We start from the raw sequence: 27,674 nt of genomic DNA on the forward strand, positions 1-27,674 counted from the left end.
GCACCTGGCCTGGAGGAGACCCCCGAGAGGCGGCTGCGCTTCACTAATGCTGATTTAGCGGCGGAACTGTTAGGGCCGGGCTGCGGGTGTGCAGCGGGTCAGGGGGGTACGCGGCGTCTGCTCTCCGAGGGGTAAACGGCCACCCCGAGCGGTGCCCTGAGCTCGGCGCCGGCACCGCCGCAGGGCACCGCGCTGCTGTGTCGCCCCGGTGCTCGATAGCAGCTTCTGCTGTCTTCAGCTGGGAGGGTTGGTCCCGGGGGGGGGCTAACAGTCACCTGGGGGGTTTAGCCAGTGTGGTGTTGCACCAGCCTTGCCGGCATCACCAGCTTCAGCGTGACATCTCCTTTCGTGTTGGTGTAGGTTGCGTGTTGGAGGCTGCTGACGAGTGAATGGATGTGGCAAAGCATTTTCCGAGTAGCCGGTTGTTGAGTTTTGTATGTTAGGACAGGTAATGGGGAGCCAGAAGTACTTTTGTATCAAACAGGTGTGAGGTTTAAGTATTCATGTTCTCTGTGGTCAGTCATTCTGTCACTCCCTCAGAACACACAGGCTTACTATGTAGAAACCACTCTATTTTACTTAAGTCTCAGCATTACTGTTTTTTCCTTTATGCCCTAACCTACAAGATTGAAACATTTCTATGCAGAAGATTAAATACACATCTAAAAGCCAAAACTTTACATCCAAGTTTTTATTGTCAAGCTTCTGTTCCTTAGTGATGCTCTGATAATTAAGCAAACCTGCAAGCAGTCCATGGTACTGTGTGGGAGCTGTGCTAACATACACTTCCACTGACTTGGTGTGACTACGGTCTCCTCTGCCAGTCCTGGGACCGACAGCAGCCTCATCCTGCTCTGTGCAGCAAAAGCAGCCAGTTGGTAGCTCTAGAGAGACACAGCCCTGGCACGGCATATGGGCAGCAGCGGGCTGCCTGTGCTAAGCAGTGTCATTGAAATGGCACCTGTTCTGGGCTGACATGTCAGTACTCCTCCCCACCCCGAGTAAGCTTGTCAGGAGGACTTTCATTCTTGCCATGAAAATAGTGAAGCGGTGAGGTGGCATCGTATGGCTATATGACCTGACATAACATGAACTAGCACTCTATGGCAGGGTCCCCTTTCACCTTTTCTGTGAAAAAGCCTCTAATTGTGACTTGTATAGTCCATAGGTTCTGTATGTTCATTGTGTAATAGAACAGAACATTAACGTACTAACATCTCACACTGCATTTTAATGTGGCTACATTTTGTCTGGAAAAAAAAAGAATTTGGTTTATGTGAAAATTTTTGTCCAACAAGTTGAAAACTGTATGTAAGGATTTTGCAGAGTTAGGAGAAACCTGTGTCAAAACTGGACCTCTTCTGGCTGGTTCTCCTCAGCCATTTTCTAGCTTCTTAGCTGATTTACTAGAATATTGTGAATAGCTGTTGTTTTCCCTCAGGATCATCTTAAATGCTGCTTGTGCAAATAGTGATGAGATGACAATATCCTAACAGGAAGTTAAGCTAGAAATTACAAACAGAACAATGGCCTTCTTTTAGTTCAACAACAAACCTGTTTATTCTCTAAATGACCATATGTGTAGTTTTCATAAGCTTTTCCAATTGAATTTGTAACTGATACTGCTCATTAAAGTATAATTTGAAGGTTGCATTAAAATGGAAAGGTATCCATTGCCCGTACAGAATAAACAAAGCTTTCTTTTAAGGCAAAACATTAGAACTGTTCTAGTAAACAGTATCTAATGCCTCTAATAGACCTGGTGTGGTAGGCTGCCTTTCCACTGAAAGCAGAAAACTAATTCCAAACAGGTACTCAAAAAGTGCTTCCTTTTTCTTTTTTTTTTTTTTTTTTTCCAGACATTTCCTTCACGTACAAGCAGCCGGTAATGTTGGTTAATCAACAGACTTTAAAAACTTGTTTTGCAAATCAAGATTTAGTCCTGCTGTATGCAAGGAACATAAGTCTGCAGTTTGGAAATTTAGTCACAAGACTGACTTGCACTGGTATGAAGTGATTCTTCCCGTAGCTTTTTTTTCCCCATAGTAGTCAGACTATGAGCTGGGTAATGTCTTTCAAGTGTTAAAGAAATAATGCAGAGTTCTGTTCACAGTTTCTTGTTAATCTTTCTCTGCTAGGTATACTGTTCTTACTCTTCAGTTCCCTGTGTCTAATTTTAGTGGTTATATATCCCTGATTGTTCCTCTTTACCCAGTACTCATAGTTTTCCCAATGGATTAAGTTTGCAACTTGTGGTCAGAGTTAAGAAAATAAAAGTAACAAAGCAGCAAACAAAAAAGAGACTTGCTCTCAAAGGGGTTGCTGGGGAAAGGATTAGATAATACAAAATCACAGTGATATGTACTTCAGTCCACAACAATTGCAATTCCTTGGGGGCTTTTGGGTGGAGAAGCAGAGATTTGTGCGGTAGATTAGGGAGAGAACTATGAATTCGCAGAATTAATGAAGTATCTGAATTTTCATCCGCTGCCATTAAGTAAAAACTCTGAAGTGTGTGCCACATCTTTATGACACTGTACTGAGCACTAAAATTTAACTGTATATTGTAACGATTTTTTTGAATGTTCCAGGAGCATTTTTATAATAAAGATGTCTAAACTTAGGTGAAGAAGTAGAATCCTGCTTGAGACACTGCAAACGTGAAGTAGTTGCAGTGCTTCTCCAAATGCCTTATCTAAGTAGCCACAGGTGATAGAAGGGATTTAACTTGCAAACAAAGTGAACAGGATGAAAATATTGTAGTCTTACTATATGGGGAGGGGGGGGAAAGCAAATTACAAGAGGAATGTTAAATGGAAAGGACAGGATAAATAAGTGAGAAGGTGCAAAAAATGGATAAAGAGCAGAGGTCATGACACTGAAGTATCAGGGGGCAATGGGAGCAGCCAGCTGAGGGCAGGTAGGATGTTCCCCGCGTTAGACAGACACTGTTCTGCCCACTCCTGCCAGCCTGCCTGGCTATTCTCTGCACCCCACTGTCACCGAGAGGAGCTGGGGGATCAGGGAGGATGGGATTCTGGATTCTGGCAGGTAGCCTTGCACTGTAGGGCTTGGAAGTGCCTGCCTTTGTGAGCTGGAGATCCAGCAAGCTGTTGGGAGAAAGAGCAGCATGTGACTGTAATGGGGATGCTGTCACTCTCCCCTTTCCCTTCCCAGTTTGGTTGTCTGTCCTTTGCCTATGCAGTAGTAACCAGATGAGTCTTTAGTGCTACCACATGTTGCCTTGCACTGGGAAGATCTTTCATAGCAGAGGCACAGTTTACATTGCTGAAAATCCTGGAAGGTCTATAACAAAGTTGATGACTGCTGTAACTGACCCTGCTGACATCAATAAAGCAGAAGGCTGGTAAGAGGTGGCGTTTGTCAGTGCAGGCTGGGTACTTTGGCCATATGCATAAAGGTGAGTGACTCTCACTTCCGTGTATGATTCACGGTTGTTCTGTTGCTAATATGTCAATTAAAGATCAGGGTTTCTTGAGTGTAGTGTTTGATTAGTGTCAGTTCACAGGCTCTTTAGATTTTCTGAGAGGCTTTCCTGGTTTCTCTGCAGAAGTGTTGAAACTGTTGGGATTGAGACAGTGGAAGAATAGTGGTCAGTACTGGAACCTAGTTGCTGATGCAGCATGTAATCTACTTTTAACTCTCGTCTGTGTCTCCCTTTTGGCTTCCAGAAATCAATCTGATTTCTTTCAGTATGAAGCTGTGTGTAACATGTTAAACAGGACAGGGTTTCATGAATGAAAATAGCTTTAGGTAACAGTGAAATCCAGTCCAGTTGTACCCTAAAAAACTAGAAGATCTTTATGGAAATAGAGCACATTCAACCTTCTGAATCAGTTCTTCCATTAGTTCTATTCCCTTCGTCCAACACTCTTGAGTCAACGATGATGTAGTGCTGGAAGTGTTTCCATTCATCTTCAAGATTCATTTACTTTATGTAATCCTTTTCATTGAAGGATTACAGCAAAAGGGCTTGAAGGTCTAAGTGGCTTTCTTGAAACCTTTTATCAGAACAAAGTGCTGTTCTAGCAAGACATCATGTTTGATTTGTATTCTAAATGAGTTTTAGTGTCTATAGCAGAGATTTACCTGTACAGAAATGGATGAAACTAACCTGGAATATGGTCAAGGCTGTTCGTCTGTGACGTGAAAGCAGTTGTATTTCTGGGAAATGATCCAGAAACATGAGCCTGCACTGCTTGGAGTTTCCTGTTCTGTATCATTACAGTGTGTGGTTGAACGATTCAAGCAGAAAGCACCCCCTCTCCACCTCTCCTGTAACTTATTTACATATCGATGATTGTTAAACCCCCTGGTCTTAAACATTTCTCCAGAGGAGGAGTATAAGATTTGTCTAGTTGCTTGGCAAAATCCAAAACATCACCCAAAATGGACACCACTCTGCAAAGGGAAGATTTGTCAAACTCTTCTTTTCTATCTTTCTTTTACAAATGATCTTTCTTCTCCAGCTATTTATTTTTTTCATTCTGGAAAATAACTTTTAAGAAGGAAAGATAAGTCTACATGTCATAGCTTTTCCTGGAGCTATGGTTTACTGCATCCCATCGTAGGTCAAAAAGAAGGAGATGGTTTAGCTTAAGCATTATCTGCTTCGGGTTCTTTCCAATAAACTAGCACTGGTCAGAAATTTATAAACTGCCAGCCCATCAAACCTCAAACCAAACCTATAATGATGTCTATCTGACTTGGGAAGTAGAGTTTCTCACGATCTTTGGGCTTGGGGTGGAGGAAGTGAGTGGATTGGCGTGCTACCTGTACACCCTTGACATGCTACGTGTACACCACTGGCGTGCCATCTGTGCACCCTGAGCATGTATGCTCATATGCAACTCCATCCCACCCCACAGCATTTAGGTACCAGGTACCATATGACCTCTGAGTGGCTACAGCCTCAGTCAAGGAACATAGGAGTTATCCATGTTCACATTCTTGCTCACTCCAAATGCCTCAAGGTTTGGGATCTAACCCTCTCAGGTAGCAAGAGGAAAATCTCTATTTTTTTCAGAAACAAAATGCAAAGATTTGAATTTGCCTCAGCATACATGGGGACTTTATTTAAAATCCTTAAAACTTTGGGAGTGGAAAAAAAAACAGAGTGGCCTCAGACATTGGATTCAGTGTTAGACTGTAAGTGTCCCTGTGGATTTTCATAGAAATCCTGGCATAAAGACTCAAGAATCTTAAGACTCAAAGAAATTAAAATAGATAATGATGAAACCAATACACAGTCCAGCTTGGGCTTAGTGAGTGTCTTAGCAGGCCTTTCTGGATATGCCTAGAGGCCTTTAAAAGGAGTAAGAGAAAGAAGTGATGGATGTATTTGTTATTCAGGCTGAACTGTTCCTTCTGGTTGGTTGCACTTTAGCAAGTTGGTCGATAGAGCTAGTTGATGCTGCCTACCAGCTTGCTTCTGGGTAATGCTGATTCTACACAACCCATACTTTTCCACCAAAATATCCATTCTCTCTACAGTTTCAATGAAGACCAGGCAAGTTGATGATCTGTTTAGATTAGTGTTCAGGTTTCCAGCTGCTGTGCTAGCAGGCTTCCCAGCTTTCTGGGTGGCTGAGTTGAAGTGAGTTGAGTTCCTGTGAAACCCGTTAAAAAATAGAAAAATATAATTTTGCACACTCTTCAAAGGGAATTGTCTGGGAATTTTCTTACCCAGAGAAAGTAACCTTTTCCTCTTCAGCTTTTCATTACAGTTTAAAATACTTTTATGGGAAAATGTAGTTTTCCAAGCAGCTCTTTGCAGAAGCCCGTGATTATCTTTTTCAAGAATTGTTTCCATGCTTTTTAATAGAGTATAAGGACATAATGTACTAATTCCCGAAGAGTTTGTATAAAACTTCATATATATTCGAAGTTAGTTCTCAAGAGATCATCAAGAGCTAAGTGGTTCCTGTCAAAGAAAACCCACCTTTCAGGAGATTTAAACTTCCTGTGACTTTTACATAAAAGCCTTAGATTCCTGGGGTATTTGTTGGTTTTCTTTGGAGATACAGGGAGGAGGGTCTGCTAATTACTTTTCTGAATACATGAGAATCTCAGTCTGTCTCTGTAGGTGTGAAATTGTTGCTTGAAGAAACACAAATTTCATCTAGGGGAGACTATGTTTATAGTTTCTTGTTGGCAATAATCCACTATTTACAGAAGGGATAGGTGACGCATCACATACTCAAGTTCCCTGGTATGCTATTTTTTACTGAATGTTTGCTGAAGACGTGTGCCTCATAGCATGCTTCATCATGCTAGAATGGAAAAGTAGACAATGTTCTGACTAAAAAGTTGGACTTCGAATTCAGTCAATCACCCATGTTTATATGCAAATCTCTTTGCAAGACAGTGTACAGAACCTGGGCAACTGTATGTCACACTGCAAGATTTCAGACTGTCTTCCAAGTTCTTCAGGTGTATAAATGACACAATAGTAATCTAAGATCTTTTGGTGAAAAAAGATTTTGACAAGCCTTCAGAAACTAAACAGTGTGCAGTTACCCACTTTGAGGATACTTTTCTTCATGTGGTAGCTCCTTTACTACAGTAGAAATCGCAAATAAAACCCACTGCAGACAGAAAAGTTGGTCGAGACTGTACTGTTAAGAGATTCAGCTCTGCTTCTCTAGGAGTGGAGCTGAGATAAAAGCAATGTCTCATAGGTTTTGCCACATGTTCTTTGTTGTTTACATTTTTTCCTTCCCTGTTGTTGAATAGCTTGCCAGCTGATCAAACTTGGTATGGTGCCTTTAAGAACAAATGCTAAAATTTTCTTCCTTTTTAATTTTGAGTATGATTTTTGATTAATTGCAAGAACTGCCTGTTTAATTTGGCTTCTGTTTTTCCATTATAAGGTTCCCTTTTCACTGATTTACCTCAACTTCTGTTCGTTAAACTCTGAGCAAGTTTAGTTTGCTTAAGACTAAAATGGAGCACTGTGACAAATAAAGCTAAACCCAAAGCTATTTACAGGATCGAGACATGAAGTCATTAGAAGAGCTCTCATTAAGAGTGGGTCTCTAAATAATGTCAGCTCTGTACGTAGAAGTGGTCCAGTGGGTCCCTTGTTCACAACTAAGGCTTAGAGATGCCACTGCCAGTAAGGAAGTGGGCAGACTTCACCTCCTCTTTGGTTTTGGAAGCATGGCATTTGGCTTTGCCTGTATGAGGAGGAAAAAGAGAACTTATTTCTTCTTCTTAATGTTTTTGACATGCTTCTAAAACCTGACTTCATTGTCAGTGCTGGAGAAGCCTTCATGTGGCACTCCAGTTCCTTAGTTTTGTACAGAGCTTACTGTAGAGAAATATTAGTTCCCATTTTACCTGCAACTTCTGGTGGACCCTGATTTCCCAATGGTAAATAGAACTAAGTTAGAACCATTTCTGACTTATATAATTTCATGTTATTTGTTAGTAGGGTGGCAAAGCCTTCTAGCTAAGATGCTAAAATGAAGTTCCTTTCTTTTAATTTTGTATGTACGTGCATCTGTTTCATAATTAGGTCTGTAATCAGTCTTCCCATGAACATATTAACGAAGCAGTAGAGACAAAAATAAGGAAGATTTCATTCCTCAAACGAAGGATTTGTCATGTCTTATCATTACAATGAAGCCTTTGAAAATCCAGACTACCACTTCTCAGAGACACTGGAAATTGATAGAAGGTGAGTTAATTAATTTTGTTGTTGTGACTGTGCCACAAGAAATTAAATTCTCTATTTATATGCAGGGAAACTTCTTCTCCGGAGTTTTAATGTGTGGAATTCTTTTAATCCCTCCTTTATGCTTGTATTCAGAAATAAATTTTTAAAGCTGTTATCAGGAATGAGGCATTCAAGATAAATGATGTGTTTGCTTTTTACATGTTAGATGAATTTATAAGTTAAATGTATCTTAGGATTTATGACATAGTGTCATAGATATTTTTTAGTTCAGTAATTTTCCCAATGCACTGTAACCTTGGATGTTTTCTTTTTCTAAGCAGTTATATCTGTTTAGGTAGAGTCCAAACTAACTTCAGGTGGAGAAAAGTTTTACTCTTTTTAATTCAGTTGATGACCAAATCAGAATTATGATGCTGGAGTTCTAAATACAAAATACCTCTCAGTATCAGAGTTTGTTTTTTATAATGTACTCAAATTTGAGGATAATAGGTAACAATTTATTAAGGATATCCATTGAGAGTTGTTGTGGCACCCGGGGTTTTCCTTTTTGTTACTCATCCAGGAGGAGTTCTCAAAAGAATCTGTTCTCTCACCAAACCCCTGATGATTCTTCACTGCATGGTTCCTATGGAGAACACAGTGGAAGAGGACAGAATTACTTTCCAGCCATACCAATGGCCTCCATGAGACATGGCTCTGAATACAGAGAAGGTTTACCAAGAGTTAATGTCCTAAGCAGAAGTCCATACGGAAATTCCATGGGTATGTAATTTTTCATATGAACAGCTTACAGAAATGCTGGAACAAATAATGGCTTACTCTGTCCTGAGGGAGTGCTGCAGCTCCGGACAGGTCAACTGTATATATTTGTACATGGTGGCAGTGTTGTTTTTTTTTCTTTTTTCCCCAGAAGTCATTCAGGTGTTATATTAACAGGTCGGTGTACTGTCTGTTGTATTAACAGATTGATAAATACTGACTTACGTGGACTGCACAAGCTGTTGAGTACTAGGACGTACATTTGAGTGAGATAAAAGAATTTTGTTAATGGTATACATTGCTGAGTTTCCAGTCAAGCAGTCTTTGGTCAATAGGGTTGATATTCTCTGTGTGTAAATAATCCACAGCAGTTTACAACTTTCTGCATAATTCTGATTCCCTTCTACAGATAATCTTTCCTTTGAGCCTGAGCCAGAACTGGCATACAGCCGCCCTTCTACCTCCCATCTGCTGGATCGCCCCTCTGCCCACAGAATTTTCAGTGTATCAGAAGGTAAGACATAAGGATTGTGGCGCATCAGAATATTGCGTGTCAGTCTTGCCCTCCATAAAATAATAAATATTTATAAGCCTTCTGGTTCAGCTATGAAGATCTTCATGTAATAAAAGGAGATCATAAAACATGAATCCTCTTTTACTATCCTACGTCATTGTAGCTGATTTTTTTCAATATCTTTCTGAAGGTTGTGGTCTTTGTTTCTTGAGCAATGACAGATACAATGCCTAACCATTTTAACCCAAACTCTCTGTAAGTGGGTCAACACAAAACAAACCTACAGTTATCTGAAGAGACTTGTTGTACAAAGAAATAAGGGGAGGATAGGATGCATTTTTGAGACTGTCTTTAGTTAATTTCTCACTATGTTGTCTCCATGTAAATTTCAGACTATAATAGTAATTAGAGATTTATATTAATGAAAATACGGGAGGTCTGGAATAGTATTATCTGGGTTCTGGTTTAGGCTAGCGTAGTAATTTATTGTTCAGGTTTGGAGTAGGAACTGTTCTTCCCATATCGTGTAATTTTACTGTTACAATCAGTTTGGTTCCCGTCTGCTGCTTCTGTAATGTAATTAAGAGCTGTTCTCCAGAATTGTTACCTAGATGTGCTGAAGGAGCCGTCTCTGGGCCCCCAAAGTGAGGGATTTTTTTTTTTTTTTTCATCTTTAAGAACATGGTCTTTAAGTTAAGATCTGATTTGGAAAAATGTATTCATATTAAAAAGCAATTATTTTACTGGTACCTGGAAATGTCTCACTCCATGAGTGACCATAGAAATAGGACATTTCCAAATATTAACTATCGTGCACAGCTTTAATACCTGATAGGAAGGAGAGGTGCATATCTAGTGCAATCAACTAGAGGATAAATGTCTGGGTGCTGAAGGTTCAAGAAGTATCTCCACAAGGAGGCACAGATATTTTTCTTTTTCAGATTCTTTTTAATTGCAACATAAAGTTGGATCAAAGTGGAAATGACACTAAGGTCAGGGAACCATTAGATCTAAATAGTAAATATGGTGAAGGAGCCTGCACCATGTGTGTTAATTAAGAGGTGCACCAGGCAGTTTGGGTCTTCTGCACCAGATGGTTGAGCTCAAAAAGGGGATGTAACATTGCACAGACTGGCCATTAGCTTACTGGGAAGGCGAGGCAAGGCAAGCTGTGGCTAAACTCATCTGCTCCATAGCTGGAAGGCAGATGTATTTAAGGAATGCAGTCACTTGTGTTTGACTAATTGGATGAAAGAATATTGAGAGAACAGTTGCATTTGGGTCTCAGGGAAATAGGAGTCTGGTACATATAACTTATACAGCATGGTTGAGTGTGATTCTAAAACAGTCCCCCTGAAGTCAGTGGAATGATTTTTGAAGAAAGGACCTGTCTTCTGGGAAGAAAGTCTTGAATAATCAGTGTGTACATTTATGAATGGGTTAGATGACACAATTTTCCATGACAGCTGAAGACTGGGCTTAGTACCTCTTTTCCAGCATATATCTGCAAATGGCATATGGTCGTTGGGCATGACCAGGCAAGAAGTGAGTGGGGGAATATCTGTTTGCATGTAGGTAGTGAGATTGAAGGGTACACTTTTAAGTTGTTTCTGTGAAAATGAAATTTGAATTTCTGAAGTCAGTTTGTCAGCAGTATCTGGGCTTACTAAACAGTGCATGTTATTTAGATAGCTTTATTCAGAGACACAACAGAAGACCACCTGATGAGATCTTTGTGACTTCCTCCAGCCTGTTCGAAACCAATCCAGTGTGCAAAGAAGGTAGTTTAGATAAGCAGTTCAATATTAAATAGCATCCTGCACAAGGATGGTGTATTGATTCTGTTCTTGATTTATCAGATATCAGAATTGCATGTAGTCTTTCTGTGGTTATGGGAACAATTTGGGTTTGTGTTAACACTAGCCATTCATCTTTTATATTCTACCAGCACACTAAAATCCCATGATAAATGAAGCACAGTGCAGCGTGAATATGTGTTAAATTGTAGAAAGAAAAGCTGAACTCTTTATTAGAATTTATTTGACCAGCTAATGGATTGTTTTCAGCCACTGTGTCTGGAATTAACATTGAATTCCAGCTATGCAAAACCAGCCTGATTGTCAAGTAATACAGTTCTGTCTGTGTCATAGGTAGTGCTGGGTTTGGGCACTAACATCAGCTAAAATTATGGAATAAGTGAAACAAAAGTTTAGCTTTTAAGTCAACATCTAGCATCATAGAAATGTAACTATTGGTGATCAAACAATAGACTAGAATCTTGGCATTTGTCAGTCTTTTCCTTTCTATTGCAGCTTTTTCTATTGACATTAAACAACCATCAGACAAGTGATTTATTTTTTAACATTCAGTATTGTACTACTTACTTACATCTGTATTAGAGTACTGGTGAACCTGAGGAGATGCTGGGGAGTATTACTAAGTCTCAGAATTTTCCACACCTTGTTGGTAGCAGTGAAAATGGGGAATGATGTTATCCATTTCAGATTTTGTATAAGAATTACTGTATTATTATCCCAACATTTGTGTTTTTCATGGGTTTTTATGCAGAGGAAAAGTTAGTTAGAAATCTTGCAAGTATGTCCACCAGTGAAAGGATTAAAGCAATCCAGAAGATGCCAGGAACCATGAAACAAAAGAGAGAGATCAGGTAAAAATAGAAGTTTATCTGTTTAATTTTACACACACTATACTTTCAACATCTGGCTATCACGTATGGATGTTTGCCATCTGCTCAACTTTGGTCTGTCACTTTGAAAGAGCTGAAAGTACTTTTTAATGCACTTTTACAAAGTTAACATCTTGCAAGGGAAAATAATTTAAAGAAGGTTCATTGTCCTTTCTCTGAATGATAAGAATCTCTCATGGTAATATAAAACAGAATATCAAGGCCTTGAGATTTGATTATGAATGATCACTTGTTATTTCTTTTCAAAAGAAACTTGGATGTTGGCCACTGAAATGGAGAAGAGACCACATGGTCTCAAACATCCTTTTGTCTCCTCACAGAATATATTTAAATTTTGTTCCCAGAGTGACTTAGTGGAGGGACTAGAACATGCTGTCATAGCATGAACAAGAGCCATGGTATCAGCTAATAGAAAAAGAACCAGCAGAACATCTCTGTTCATGTGGATGTGTGTGAAACTGTATTTGCAACAGCTTCTGTGGCTTCTTGTATTAATTACAAATCATACTATAATGCTTGTCACACCTTGCTCTGCTTTTCCACAGGGATAAAGTTCTTAAAGAAATAGCAAAAGAATCAAGGAGCCACAGTAGTCAACTTTCATGCTGTCCACAGTGTCTGCAGCGAACAGTAGTGGTAAGTGTCAGAAACTTCTGTTAGTCACGACAGAGTAACCCACTTCAGCTGCAATGTTATCACTGTCTCCAGAGGTATCTGGTATCTTGCTTTATGTTACTTATCAAGAAGCAATTAATTGCCACATTGTTCATTAATAATGACTTGCGTTATGGTGGCGCTTAGGAATACCAGTTAAGCATCTTACTGTGCATTATAGTGGGGGAAATCTGTTCTTACCATCAAAATGGAACTGTAAAAAAATGTGAGACTTTATTATGTGAATTTGAGTCCTTCTTGCTGAGATTTGTCTTTCTGTCCTCTTTTGCACTTCAGTCATTTCGGCGATTTGGAAATAGCTTGTCAGAATATTTTCACCTATTGCAGTTAAGCCACAAGATACTGAAGATCATTGGTGCTAAGTTTGGAACAAGTGTTCTTTCTTATTTTATTTTCTTGAAGTGGCTGTTAGCTTTCAACATCTTCTCATTCGTCATAAACTTCAGTTTCATCACAGTCCCTCAGTTTGTTGCAGCAGAACCAAATAACCTTTCATTCACGGGTCTGGAGCTGTTCACTGGAGCTGTAAGTATGTAACAAGAGATTTGTATTAATACTGCACGAACAAATCTACTTTAAAAAGTCACAATAGAGTAGAAAAGTTAGTATTTCTTGTGAAGAGGTGGAGTTAGAATTTGATGTGACTGGAAACAATATTTAGTACATATTTGGAACAGAAGCTGCAACAAACATTGAGTCAGAGTGAGATGAATGGAACTCATTCTGATGCATATATCTCACTGGAAATGATTGCTGGGTTCAGCAATATTTCAACTTTCATCACTCAGAAAGCAGTGGAAGAGACACAAAGGAAGCCAGGTCTTCCAGAGATAGCTACAATAGTCTTCAGAGGAACATTTTTTCCGTACTAATTTTCCTGTGAAAATACAGTGCACATTTCCATATGTGATCCCATGAATTTTGTTTATTTCCAAAGCAAACCATTTTGCTTATTTCCAAGGCACACAGATCTTTCTGTGACCACCTGCTGAACATAGTGGGGCCTGGAAACAGGAGGATCTTGTCATTGTGTGGAGATCTTTACATGTAGAGCAAAGTCCCAGACTGTTTTTAAAGGAAGATTTTGCACTGTTTTAACTCTACTAGTATTCATCAACAAAATCATCTGAGTAGATGACTTTTTTTTCCTGTCCTTGCTGTAAAATGTGTCCATTTTATTGTTGTTAAAGGATTTCTCTAGTTAATAAATAAGACTCTGCTCTTACTAATGCTTAGCTGAGATCTTTCTAAAGAGGAAAGATATCAGCCTTTTCCTTTTAAAATTACTTTTAAAGTGCTGTGTTTGTAGTAATGCTGTTTAGCCTTGCAAAGTACAGTCACCATTGCAGGAGTTCATCTAGTGATTCTAGTGCTGAATGTCACATGTTTCCTTCCTGGTTCCTTCCTAGTTGATACAATTCTTCAGTACAGAACCTTGTTCCTAAGAAAGACACAATTAAGCTTTTCCCTTCTTAGGAATTTTCAGAAAAGACCAAATCCTGCCAAGGTGTTGAATGCTCATGACCATCCCACATGAATCTTAACAAGGATACAAGTAATTTATATATCTCTAGAAGCTCACAAAACTGTGAAAGATTTTATCTGATAGAAGCAAGACAAAGGGCCTGCCTGATACGTAGAAATTTAATCACACCTGTGATTTCACAGTAGGGAATGGGAAAGCTCCCACTTCCTTTAACTGGTCTTCAGGTGATACTTCCCACCATATACAGGTGATAGCAAACATTCTGAATGATGTCCATATCTTTTCAGGGTTATTTTCAAGAAACAGTACTCTACTATGGCTTTTACAGTAATGCTACAATCAGTAAAACAGAGAAAGGTCCATCTTACAACATGCAGCTGGCCTATTTTTTCACCGTTGGAATATATTTTGTCATATGTTTTCTCATCTTGTTGTTCAGGTAAACTAACTTTACATTCTTGTTTCACTTAAGGGAAAAAAAATACACAGAACAAGAACGAAAAAACCCCCACACTGTCAGTGGTTGACAGTAATAATTACTTGAGTATGTTTCTGTAAGTCCTTATTTCCAGGTCTAGAGTTTAAGTAGAAGTTTCTGCTCCAAAGACAGTCTCCATAAATCAAACCTTTATTAGATAAATTAAGGATAACTGCAAAACAGTAAGGGACGTGCAGAGAATCCAGATTCAAACCAGTGAATATCATAATCCCCTTTTGTAAGCTGTTGCTCCTAATATATTCTGGTGTCGATATGGCCTTCCAGAGGTAAAGATTGATAGCAACAACTAGGAAAATGAAATGCAAGAGTTGTTTCTTACATTAAAGTTTATTTTCCATGTTGTCTTATGTGACATGATCTGACATTGGTCCAGTAGCCTTGGCATGGGATAGAAAAAATGACAAATCTCCTTTCTTGACCTGCTGTGCAAACTTGATGTATTTTCCCATTACTCATCTCACAAATTTAATTTTCATTGCAGCATGGCAAAATCCTTCTGCAGGAACTTCATTAACCCCCAGATAGTCTCTGGAATTGCTAGCAAACTTCTCTGTGTTTGGGACTTTAATATAACTAATGAAAAAGCTGTGAAGCTGAAACAAAAGAATATCATCATGCAAATAAAGGTACAAACCACAGGAGGTACAAAAAAGTAGAAAGGTACAAAACTAGAATACATGAGTCACTCTGCCAGAGTCTTGTATGTGCATACACAAATTTATATGCACGAATAAGTCTCTGGCAGAGTGACTCAAGCATGCTAGTCCTGTTCCTAATAGACTTAAAACTTTATGGCGGTTAAGTTTCATTTGAAATCCTGGATTGGCTTAACTACTTGTTTTTTTTCTCTTAAAGTTGCATAGATATATTTGTATGCTTCAGTTCTATTGAATTAAGTGACTATTAAATATTTGCCGAACAGAATATGTCTTCTGTTTTTCCTTCCTGCTATTTAATCCTTCTGTAAGGAAAAGCCAGGCTTGTGATATTATCTCTGAAATACAGTGTAACTGTCAAGAGAAAAGACTTTCAGGATAGGAACACAAGATTGTGCAGTAAATGTTCTCAGGATATTACTCTGGCCATCTTCTAGAGAAATTTTTTATTCAGTCTCTTGAAACAAGTTTTGCTTCATGCTGGTGACTAAGGAATTCTTCATTAGGATTTGTTTCCTTGCAGGAAGACCTCGCTGAAGTAAACCAAGAAGTTCTAAATTTTTCTGCAACAGAGAGAGTTGTTCATATTGTTATTCATCTTGTTTGTTGGGTTGCTTCCCTGGGAACAGCAGTAGCTGCTTGTGCTGGTGTTTACTTCCTCTCCATTAATAACCTAAAGGTGAGGACAGATTTTGCAGTCTGGTTTTGGAGATGTGTTTTTCCACATGGTATCTTATGCTGAGTGCAAGCAGTGGTCTGTTCACTACTAGGACTGTAGAGAAGCATAGCTGCTGTTTCTGCCAATGCAAATACAGATTCTGCTGTACCTAAAAATCTGTTTTGCAAAGGATCACACCACTGGGGACTATGGCAAGAGTGTAGGACCTGAGGGGTCTGAGCAAATCTGCCCCCTGGCCTCAGCAGCTGCTTGCCTGGGCTCGTGGCTAGCTTAGGGGTAGTGCAGCTGGTCACCTTGAAAGAAAACAGCAAGAAGAAGCCTCAGCAAGGCGTCCTCTCCTTTGCCTAGGAGCTGCATTTCAGATGGGGCTCCAACCCTTGGCCCCATGGACTGTGGGGGAAGGGGAGAGGGTTGCTGTGCTGCTGGACATGTGCCCATAAAGCATGATAGTCTCTAACCTGAGAACATACAGGGAGGTGTGCCAGGTGTCTTTCCTGGGGACACAACTTGAGGCAGCATTTTGGTTAAAGCTCTAAGTTGGGGCTGTCTGTTTGTTTTGGTTTTGGTTGGTTTTTTGTTTTATGGGTTTTTTTAATTATTTTTCCTCTCTTAGGTGTTTGTGAAAGAGCATAAGAATGACCTCAAGAGCCAAGCTGCCATGTTGGTGCTACCCATTATTGCATCTCTCCTCAATGCATTCATCCCATTCTTTTACTCGTGGCTTGGACACCTGGAGAGATTTCAGACTCCGGGATACCAGATATATGTCACTATTGCCAGGTATTTGTTTCTACCACCTTAGTGCTTTTTGCCTGAAGTTGTCTGAGTCTTCTTTTTGACTGCAAGCTGTGTCTAGTTGGTGTGGTGGGCAGCAGGGAGCTATGGAGGAGAAATAATCTCTGAAGGCTTCTGTATACTCTTCCCTCCATGTTTTGTTTGTCTTCCATGAGCCTTCTGGAGCGTTATGTTTCTGCATGAGGACAGGGTATGGTTTCCCTCTCAATTAAGCACGCTGTGACACTGGGCTTGGTTTTGTTTGTAGCTTCCCTAGATGGTCCTTGGGCTGTTGGCCCCCCAGGGAAGGGAAAGGAAGTGGAGAGGGACGTCTTACTTAAATACAGATGCCTGGAATTAACACTGTGTAATTCCTGGAGCCCACATACCCAACCAGTAGCCTGTTTAGCAGAGGTTTGTGCCAAGGTTGTCATGCCCAGCTCCCCTTCTGCCAGAACAATGGACTAATGCTGCACCTTAGCTCTGAGGAGAGCTCTCAGTGGTTCTGACACTCTGCAGTGCTATTGTTGCTATGAGAGGAGGTCATCAAGTGTAACCAACCATCATCCTGCCACCATTCCCTCCAGTGAGTTTATGGACCAGCTGTTGGTGCAGTTACTGTTATTTTTTCTTTTTAGAAATACCATCCTGAAAATATCAATTGTTGGAATACTGTGCTACTACTGGCTTAACATTGTGGCTGCATCAGAGTCACAGGTAAAGTTTCAAAAATACAAATCTTTGACTTGCAATGCCAGGTTAGGAACCATTTTGATAACAGGCTTGCTCCAGCAAAAAGATAAGTACATGTAGTGTCTTGGAAAGCTGAATATGCCACCTCAACACTTTTTTATAAGCATCTTTAGAGGAATGAACTGTAGGAAAAAATGAATTGCCCAACTTAGGTCTCATCTGGTTTGCAGCACTGTTCAGTGAGAGGTTGACTATGATTAGTTAGGCTCTTGGCAAATCTTTGATCTGGAGCCCAGGTTTCAGAAGCCCAGTCATTTGGGAACAATGTTAGAGTCACATGATTTTTTACTTCTAGATATGCATTTTTATTTTTTTTTCCTTCTATTTCTTAAAGTGCTGGGAAACACTGGTTGGCCAAGATATCTATCGTCTTGTTCTAGTTGACTTCATATTTTGTTTGCTTGGCTCTTTCTTTGGAGAGTTTTTACGGAGGTGAGTACTACCTTTCTAATCTTGTTTTTATTCATTAACAAAAGACACCAAAGACATGGTCTTTTTTTCCAATGTGAGAAAGGAAGCCCAGCAGAAGCGTGGCTGTGGCACCACTGAACCCTTCCTTGGTTGTCTCTACCAGGCATAGTCTCTGGGTACATGCCCTGTGTATATTGCAGCTCCTTCTTAGGGGGAAGTCAGAGTGTGTACCATTCTACTCTCCCAATGTGTCCTTTTTTCCTCTGGAGATGCAAACAGGCACAGAGGAAGCCACACTGTATTCCCGTGGAACTCCTGAATGGGGTGACAAAGGACCAAGTGTTGCAAGCAGAAACCCTTGCTTTTCTGCGTATGCACAGGCACACACTTCTGTCTTTCCTTGGTATGTCCCCCTGTAATTTTTTTCCTCTTAGTCATGCCACTCTGCAGAGTGCACACAAGTTTAAAACCTTATTTTAAACAGTCTTACTAAGGATGTAATATGGCTCTCAAGTGTAGAGTTCTGCAGCGTGGTGAGCAAGAAAGTATTTTTAACTGAATGTGAATACAGGTAAGCTGGTAAGCAAAAAGTCATTTACTTCTGCTGTGTATGTACCTTCATATTGACAAACATTATGACTTAAGGTAGAGCATTTAAGTGCTTGCCAGCTCTTCAGAGCGTTTAGGGTTCCTGGTCTTACTTGTGTAGGAGATCCATTGTTTGCCCTTTGCACATGATGTGAACAAGACTGGTTTACAAGGTAGGACTTTGTTAGCTTTATGTTAAATTAACACAAAACAACACTGAGAAGCCCTTGAAGACTTACCCTCTGCAGCTTTTTCCAGTGTACTTTAATCCTCCCGTTCTCCTCCTGTTCAGCTAGGAAACCACCTCCCAACAAAAGGTCACAGTACCAAAACTGCAGTGTCAGCTGTGATGAATGTCCTCCCCTAAGCTGTGCAAAAGCACCAGACTTACAGCCCTGAAAGATTAAAAGTACAATTGCTTGTATTTATTTGTATCAGCGGAAAGCCCAAAAGCCAGGGAGATGGGATAATTACCAAATCTTTATTGTTCTTGCTACAACAAGCAGAAACTGAATTGTCTCCAGCTCAGGAAAAATGAGGTGATAAAAGGGGTTGTTTGTCCTCAGTAGGAATCCTCTGAGTACTTGCTTATCTATGTATGTCTCAGCTACTTGCAACCTCAGTTTGAAGTAGGATATACTTTAGGATATATTAAAAGAATCAGTCTACAAGATCCAGATTTTTGAGGCTGAAAATTCTGAGGACTCAGGAACTGAAAAGCTGTTACAGTTTTGTACTGAGGCAACTTGCCATTTCAACCGTTTAAGTATAAGCATACTTTCCTGATATAGTTACAAATGCCTTTTTTCCCTCCCCCCCTTTTTTTTTTTAAGTTGCATGAAAAATATCCTAGCTCTTATTTCAACCCTGCTTTTGCCAAATTCTGTTTCATTTTTGATGTGTTGTCTAATCAATGAGCTGTGGCTGCTTTGCATGACATGTGGTTAATGCAGCCCCTAAGTAATTTGTCACTGATGCTTGTATTCAGGATGTTATTTGCAGTGATTTCTACAAAGGGTTTTATCATTTAGAAAATTCTATTGGTATGTGCTTTTTTTTTATATTTATTTTCCCCCAGAATTATTGGAACTACAGTCTGTGTGAACTTGGGATTGCCAGAATTTGATATTGGACGAAATGTTTTAGATTTGATCTATGCACAGACTTTGACCTGGTAAGTGTGACATTTACAGTCAAAACTTCATTTCCGCTTAGAAATACCATGCGATATTCTTATTCTGACATTTCTGGGTCCTTCTATCATGGGGGGAATAACAGGATAAATGCCTGAGAGAGATGACTTATCAAGTACCTTTGTAAGGACTGTGACTTGCCAGTTCCCTTTGTAATTATGCTGTAGTCAGTAGTTTACCCTGTGGCCACCTGGTCTGGGAGAAACCCATGAAAGGAGCATCCTGGAGTTCTGTTTACTTCCCCACTGGAATGGTGTTCCTGTTGAAATAGTCTCAGTATTAAACCCTGGCAAATATACCTTATTTCTAACAATGACTATGTTACTCCAATTACATGAGTTATGCAGAAGTGTAGATAGGTATGTATGTTTGAAGTTGCATATTTTTAAAGGTTGACTTACAGGATCAGTGTTAATATAATCACATTTCCAAATACCCAAACACTGTGTATGAAGCTAGTGTGATATTTCTGCTTTCAGTGCACTGAGAGCTGTGTGGTGAATAGTCAAGATTTAACTTTTCTTTTGTAAATGCTTTCTTGTAGGATTGGTATCCTCTTTTCACCTCTGCTGCCTGGTATCCAGATGATATCATTTTCTATAATATTTTATGTGAAAAAGGTAACAAGTTTAGATTTATTCTTTATAAACTTACACTGTTTGAAATCTGGACAGAATTTATTGTGTTAAAGTGCTAGTTTGGCCTGGAAGCTGGGAGGGGGTTGCATTTAGGAGAGCAGTTTGGTTGACTGGGTTTTGAGGGGAGGGTGTGTTGCTTTAAAAGAGCACAATTTAGATGCACACCCTTGAATTGCAAACCTGTGACATTTGAAAGGGGGGAAAATGTGGAAGGGTTAAGAGCACAGTTAGAGAATGGGGGGAATAAAGTGGTAAAACTGAAAGCTGGGGAACTAACCGTGTATAAGTGCATATGTTAGGATAGGCACTCAGCCTGTGCTGTGACTTTGGCTTCCTGCCTACTCCCCAGCAACCTGCCCCTCCACCGCCCTAAGTTATCTAAGCATAAGCAGGGTGATTCAGCTAAAGATCAAGGTGGAAATTTATTCTTTTCAGAATTGGTTGTCTCAGTAGTATGACTAGATGATAGATTGTTAGCTGGGTCATTGAACAGTTCGTAATGTTGAATATAGAAGAACAAAGCTATAGCTAGAAAGATTGATCCAGACTTCCCCGAACCGTGGGTTTGTGTATGCTACAAAAACAAACTCTACCCAACAGAGTCCTGAAGAACGCATTAGCACCTCCTTTTGCCTTTACTAGTCAGACTAAATTATTTAAGTTTTCTAAAACTACAGTATATCTATCAAATTCATATAAAAGAAGTTCTTGGAAACTTGATAGATGCTATTGCAGCAATTGTCACCAGCAATTTCAGTGTGATTAATTTAAACCAAGTTGAAGTGGCAGGTAACACCACTCCAAGAATCAGTGTACCTTCATCTCTTTAAAGGTCAGTCTGATGATGAATTGCCAGCCCCCTCGCAAAGTCTGGAGAACTGCTCAAATGGCAACATCCTTCATGCTCCTGCTGTTTTTCCCTTCCTTCCTTGGAGTCCTGTCTGTCATTGGAGTCACTGTCTGGAGGTATGGAAGATCACTGGCATTCAAACCTACTATGTTATGCTGTGTGACCTGATACCAGGCAGAGGAATCTGCATTTTTCCATAGAAAAAGCTATATGAATTGCTAATGGAAGTTTTCAGATGTTCATGAGATGCTCTGTATTCTGAAAACAAGACATGCTCAGTGACTTTGCAAGAATGTGGTTAACACAATACCTTGTCCTGCAAGAAAGATGGAGAAGAAACAAAGTTACTTGAAGTTTTGGGATCCTATTTAAATGTCACAGCAAATTTGGCTTTTCCTTCTCCTTAAAAGTTGCTGTAACCTAGTCCTAGTTCCTGGACTAATTTATATTATAGGCCATAGTGGATCTGGAGTGGAGAAACACCTGGGAAAAACTCAGCTGAGGTTAACTTCTGGATTATTTACAAAATTCATAGGTTTTCTGCAGTCAGTGTTGACCTCTGCAATAAGGCATCTTGGTTGCTACCAGTATTGTAAAGCTGCTTTGTTTGTGTGCATGTTACTCTGCTCGCAGTAATGAGGGCAGCATGGATAGTCCTTTTTCTTGGCAATTCTCAGCCCCCTGATTTCAATATTTAGTGAAACGCATGAAATCAGGTGGGATGAAATATTTCAGAGCAAACATTTCCAGATGGCAGGTGGGAATTTCAGACCATCTGAAGTGGTTAATTTTCAAAGCAAACAGCATTTTCCTATTTCAGTTATACCCAAAAATGTTAACTCTTGTTATGGGCTGCCTTAGTTCACCACATCCTGTTGTTACAGAAAATCTGTAGTGACTCATGTCCTTGAAGGCAAGGTGATTGTTCCTTTAAGCACCTGTAGTGAAACTTTGAAAACCCAGATTTTCACTTTGCTGTAGCTTGCTCTGCAGTGATTGACGTTACATTTAGCTCAAGATTGTGTTTACAGGGCTTGGTACCAATCCATTGCAGCAGGGTCTCTTATTTCTCACTGCATAGTCTGGGGTTGGTGATTTAATGGCTGGAGAGTGACTCAAGTTAAAAACACAGATCATGAGAGTTCCCTGAGGGTCCAAAGAGAGCAGAGGGTTATAGCAAACTAGTGAGTAACGTGATGTACAAAATCACTATATTAACTAACTCACTAATTAATATATGAAGCTTTAAGTAGCTGTTTTCTCACACTTTCAGGTTAAAACCTTCAGAAGAATGTGGTCCTTTCAGAGGTTTGTCTTCTATGTATGATGCAGTCTCTGAGTGGATGAAAATACTGGAAAATTACACTGCCTCAAAATGGGTAGTGTGGATCTACCATAACTTAATTACAAGTGAATTTTTCTTCTTCATCCTCTCCGTTATTGTCCTGTAAGTACCTGCTAATGGAAAGCACTGGAAGAGGACCTGAAGTGGGAAAAACTGGCTATGACATAGCCATTCTTCATTAAAAAAAAAAAAAAAAGCAAAGTGTATTTTAAAGCATCAGAAATGGTTAATATATTGGAAATTCATGTATTTGAATTACATAAAGAAATTATAAAACTTATTCCTTGTATGTTAGGATGCTAAAGCCTTTTATAAACCTGCTTCATGCTAACCCTAGGATACACTGCTTTTCATTGAGTATTTCTAGTTCACTGCTGCTTACGCTCCAGACCTTATTACTGCTGGCACACTTAGCTTTAGGGACATCAGCAAAAGGGAACATGCTGCATACAGTGAGCAAAATAAATTGCCTTTTTTTTTTCTCTTCCCCCAGAGGTGAATAAATCAGTAGAGAAAGAGCAAGCTTTCACAAGCACTGGCAATACTGGCCAGATCTACACTAGGACCCTGAGCAACATAAAAAGCATAAGTTTGGGAGATGGTTGCTTTGTCTTTTCTGACAGTCTCTGATCAGTGGAGTCATTAGATGAGAATATATCCCGTTAAGAATAGAGAGACACTGTGGTGGAAGGGCATGGTGGTGCACAAGTAGCATGTTAAAGTGCATGTTAAAGTTCCCCACCATATGGGGAATTCTGATAAGTAGGTTGCAGTCTGCTTTCAGCTCATCTCAGATAAATTCACATACTGTCCTCTCAGCTGAAGTAAATTATTTTGGCAAAACCATGTGTATTAAACTCTGTGCCCACTGGCAGGGTTTGATGTTGTGGCTGTACTGCTTGATATTTCTAACGTGGGCCATGCACACAGTTAAGAGCCCAAACCTGTTCTTATAAAACAAGTTCCCACTGATTGGAGTGGAACCAGGATTGGCCTGGAAGTACTAAGTGTTCGGTATTGTGATTTAAGGTCCAGGCATGTGTCTAAGCAAATGACACAAAGTTGGATAAGAGCATTAGGTTCCTATTTGTTATCTGAAACACACCTTGTATTGCTGAGTGACTTTAATTGTACCTCTTATCTTGAATACAAGCCCATAAATCTTTGGGTCCTTTCCAAGAGAATGTCTTAAGCAATTTCATGTGCTTGTCATTCCATGTGTATTTCTATACATACATTTTTAAAATACATGTATTGTCTGTATGCATATGTCTGTATATGTATAAATATGCATGTACAGATATGTGTATATATGTATCTTTTCATGGGTAAAATAAACAAGATAACTTTTTGTTTAGGCAATGACTAGGAGGAAATACTCATGAGTATGAGTGCTTATATGTTGGACTTTTTTTTTGTTTAGAATTATTACTTATCTTTACTGGCAAATAACAGAAGGAAGAAAGACTGTAACCAAATTCTTAAAGAAGCAAATTATCAATGTAAGTTTGACTTTCAGCTTTATCTTTTTTAAAATGTGGCTTTCTGTTGATTGTCTCATCTTGCTGTTGTGGAGCCGTAATCTGCTTCTCCTATGACAGTTCAAGGGAGGGTGGGAGCCCTCCACCATGTCTATTGCAGGGAAACTTAACTCACAAATAAGAGTTGTTGCAAAACAGTTTTACCTTCAAGCTGTGCTGCTGCAGCTCCCTATGTAGACAGATTATTTCAGAATAAAAGAAATTTTAATGATTATCCTGGTCAATGGTTACTCGTAGGCCTTGAGACTCTCAAGAATGATTAGTCCATTCCAGCTAATGATCAAATGTGTCTTGACCATAGGGAGTAAAAGAAAAAAGATTTTTACTTGAAAAACTATGGGTACTGCAAAGAAGAAACCAAAACCCATCTGCACCAAGAGGACAAGGCCAGCAGGTCAGTCTGATAGTTCAGGTACTGCTGTTTCAATTAAATGCTTGGTATGATTTCATGGGGTTCCTCTAGCCTTGCAAATAGGCTGCCGTTTTGGGATAGGTCTGTATTTAAAACTTCACATAAATTGATTACTGGTTAATTCCAGATGGGAAAAGGATACTGTGGAAATTCTCTGTTTGCTCCAGGCTGGAATTTAGCCTAGGAAGGGTATAGAAAAGTCCTTACCTCACTGGATGTTATGATTATGAAACTGCAGGAAAACATTCCTCATCTAGGAGTGCAGTGATGGTCACTAAAGGGTTTGGCCACAGTAGAGCCTTGCCTAGACTTAAAGGAGGCTGCTTTCCTCCCCTGACCCTGGATTTCCTTAGGGTTCTATGGTTTGTGCCCTCCCCACCCAGCCCAGTCTTTTCACCTGAGGTAAAACTGAGTGCTTTGACCTAATTCCATACAACTTCGAGATAGACATCTAATGTTCTTAAACTTTAGTTTATTTTTCAAGTCAGTCCAGCCTGCTGAGCTATCAAATTAGTGTTAAAATGTGCATATACAGTGCTGTGCAGGGTTTTTATTTGGCTGAGCAACTACTCTTTGACCTGCATACTGGTGAATAAAAAGTTTGTCAGGTTCCCCTCCCTCCCTCAAGAAAACCCCAAACAAATCCCCTGTATGACTGGCCATCATTAATGCAATAATATAAATAAATAAATATTGACTGTAGAGAGGGGAACTTGAAGTGAATGGGCATTTTCTGTGTGCTGGGGATTTTCAAACACTAGACAACCCTGTGGCCATATTCAGGGTCATGAGTGGGACTCCTGAGGGAATGTGGATATTCTTGTAGTTGTTAAGGTCAGACTTCAAAAGGAGATGCCAGAATAATCTCATTGTGGATCTAGTAGAAGAGCCATCTCCCTAAAACAAGGGTAGGAGTAGCACTGACCATAAAGTCCTGATTGGAAGCCAGAATGTAGTACTGCTAATGCCAAATATTCTGCCTTTCAGAGAAGCTCTTCTTCATCCCACCTGTCCAGACAACCTGCTCAGCAAGTGCCAGGCTACCCAGGAGGGGCATTTGACAGAAATCAAAACGCATCCTACAACGAGGTGAGATGGTCAAAAGAAGGAAGTCTCCGCTAGATTTCCATATATAGAACCTGGGGCATGAAATGGACAATGGGCATATGTTGAGCAAAGAGGTCACCCTGTCTGTATAGAAATAATTTTAAAGATTAACTTGAGCAGATACAAAAATGTAATCAGAATAGCTGTTGGAATACTCATACAGACCTGCTTAAGATCTGGAGAGTATGGTTTTGTTCCTGGGAACTGGTATAATTTAAAATGCAAAATAACAGGCACGAGGGAAACAACAACCTAAATCTGCTTGTGAATTTTGTTTTCAGTATCCTGATGCTGCTGGGATCTTGAGGGGGTCTGGCTTCCCACTAGGTAAGCAACAAATGCTAAACACAGAACACAGCTCTTAGAGGCTCGGCTCAGTAAAAATGTTTGATGTAGTACAGACACAGCATGTAACAGCTTGATGGAAGAGACACAGAATTTTACCACCTTGTATAAAGAGAAAAAAAAAAGACTGTTTCTGATGTAAACATTGACTATAGGATGTGCTTATTAGTAGCTTGTTGTGATGTTTTTGGTGACTTCTGAAGACTGATCACAAGCTTCTATATACCAGAGTGTTGAATTTCTTTGGGTAAATGAGCCATTTTGTCTTATTCTTGCCTGTGGCTGCTCCCGTATTACATCACCTTAGAGATACACTTCACATCTTGGTGTGAGTCTCAGAAGGGGTTATTAACAATGTAGAGTCTCTAGGACAGCGTATGTCTGGAATAAAAAGAGCTATGGAAACTTGCCTGGTAGCTTGAACTATTCCTGGTTTACACAACTTCATTCCAAAGAGTTGACAGATGGGACACTTAAACAGCATGGGGGTGGTGGTTATACCGACACCAGCACAGCTAACATCACTTCCTTTGTGAAAACAGATCCCGAGCCAGCCCAGCCCCGCTGGCCAGGCGTGTCCGAGGCGGTGGCGCTCGCTCTGCGCGCTAGAGAAGCAGCTCAGTGGGAAGACGAAGATGATGACAAAGACTTTTGACCGTGAACAGGCAGAAACAATAATCAATGTTAAGTTGTTGGCTGGTGTTCTGCAAAAAGCAATACTCATTTGCACTAATGATGGGTTTTTACCCCTAAATGGAAGTAAAAACAGAACAGATTGTAAAATGCATCCCTACTGCAGTTTATTGCTGTGATGGGGAATATCCTGCGTGTTTGGTTTGTTTTTGAAGTAGCAACATTCTGGTGAGGGTCAGCATTCCTCCAGGACTGGCCTTCACCTCCATGCAGTAAGGGTCCCTCCACAGCTGGTTACTTATCATCAACTAAACATAAGGAAATTTGTGCCTAATTGTAAACAAAAGCTTTGCTCTAAAAATATTTTTGTATCAGTCATATTGTTCAAACTGCTTTTATCTGATCTAAACGAAAAGTGAGGTATTTGTCAAATAACAATAGAAGGAAATTGAAGTGCAGTTGTTTTTAATAACTGAGACATTGTACTGGCTGCAAAGTAACTTGTGTGAACCAGGTTAAGCTTCTGTTCCATTTTCACTTTTCTGAGCCATTTGTAGTTTTATAGTCATGCAAAAGCACCCATGATGTTAAAACTTATCGGAACTCTTTATCAAAATTCTCATCTGTGTAAAACCACTGCTTGTGAACAAGAACACATATCTTTTCTAGTAAAGGATAGATTGGAAGTAACAGAATTAAGAGGTTGGGTTTTTTTATTGCAGCTTCTTATTATTCAGAGCCACAACTTTACCATGATGATTTTTTGGTTTTTTTTAGCTACTGTCAGGTTTATTCCTCCATCATTGCTTTGGACATAAAAATTTAGGTTAAAGACAACTCCAAAATAACCACCAGAGGTACAGAAAAAAGGACAAACTTCACACACAAGACTAGAGATACAATTTTGTTGTCTTTGTGCCTGTATAGCTGTGGAGTCTGGCTGTGAATATTGAATATGGGCCTAGTGTTGGTACAGAGGGTTGTGACTTGGTGCCAGGATCTCAAGCAGCAACAGAAGATGGAGCTTTGGAGCAGGGGTCGTTTGCCAGGAATTGCTGTTCTACTGGCTGCTTGGGGAGTGCCTGTCAAACACAGCAGTAAAGGAAGAGGCTATGGGACTCGAAGGGGCTGGACAGAAACTGATTGAGGGTGCAATGTACACACGATAGAGGATGTGCAGCAGAAGACTGAGATTGTTGGTTTGGTAGTGCAGGGTGGATGAGTGAAGTGAGGAGGCTCTCAGCATCATGTCAGGAAAACCCCCCTTCTTACTCCTGTGTTTCTTTGTGCTTATATATAGCTCACGATACAAGCAAAAAAAGTCCATCACCCCTTACAGAAGGTAGCATTAATCTGCTGCTAATTCAGAAGCTTGGACTTGCCTTAATTGGAATAATTGTGTAGTTC

At 39.9% G+C, this 27,674-nt stretch overlaps 1 protein-coding gene across 1 annotated transcript in view; it reads left to right on the forward strand.

Moving 5' to 3' along the window:
- TMC5 (transmembrane channel like 5) overlaps positions 1-26,863 on the forward strand; it is a 27,199-nt gene extending 336 nt beyond the window's left edge. The window contains exons 2-23 of the mRNA XM_026859025.1: positions 7,541-7,702; positions 8,265-8,464; positions 8,871-8,975; positions 10,664-10,756; positions 11,544-11,643; positions 12,228-12,318; positions 12,634-12,882; positions 14,131-14,282; positions 14,824-14,968; positions 15,522-15,677; positions 16,291-16,457; positions 17,090-17,168; positions 17,539-17,636; positions 19,282-19,377; positions 19,941-20,016; positions 20,867-21,000; positions 22,158-22,331; positions 23,653-23,731; positions 24,072-24,164; positions 25,170-25,271; positions 25,571-25,616; positions 26,177-26,863. Coding sequence (XP_026714826.1) covers positions 7,629-7,702; positions 8,265-8,464; positions 8,871-8,975; positions 10,664-10,756; positions 11,544-11,643; positions 12,228-12,318; positions 12,634-12,882; positions 14,131-14,282; positions 14,824-14,968; positions 15,522-15,677; positions 16,291-16,457; positions 17,090-17,168; positions 17,539-17,636; positions 19,282-19,377; positions 19,941-20,016; positions 20,867-21,000; positions 22,158-22,331; positions 23,653-23,731; positions 24,072-24,164; positions 25,170-25,271; positions 25,571-25,616; positions 26,177-26,289 — 2,622 coding nt within the window. The 5' untranslated portion in view covers positions 7,541-7,628 and the 3' untranslated portion in view covers positions 26,290-26,863. The remainder of the gene's footprint in view (positions 1-7,540; positions 7,703-8,264; positions 8,465-8,870; positions 8,976-10,663; positions 10,757-11,543; positions 11,644-12,227; positions 12,319-12,633; positions 12,883-14,130; positions 14,283-14,823; positions 14,969-15,521; positions 15,678-16,290; positions 16,458-17,089; positions 17,169-17,538; positions 17,637-19,281; positions 19,378-19,940; positions 20,017-20,866; positions 21,001-22,157; positions 22,332-23,652; positions 23,732-24,071; positions 24,165-25,169; positions 25,272-25,570; positions 25,617-26,176) is intronic.
- Positions 26,864-27,674: the final 811 nt, after the last annotated feature.

This window comes from Athene cunicularia, assembly GCF_003259725.1.
Source record: "Athene cunicularia isolate RWA chromosome 14 unlocalized genomic scaffold, athCun1 chr14_part1, whole genome shotgun sequence".
Taxonomy (NCBI): Eukaryota; Metazoa; Chordata; class Aves; order Strigiformes; family Strigidae; genus Athene; species Athene cunicularia.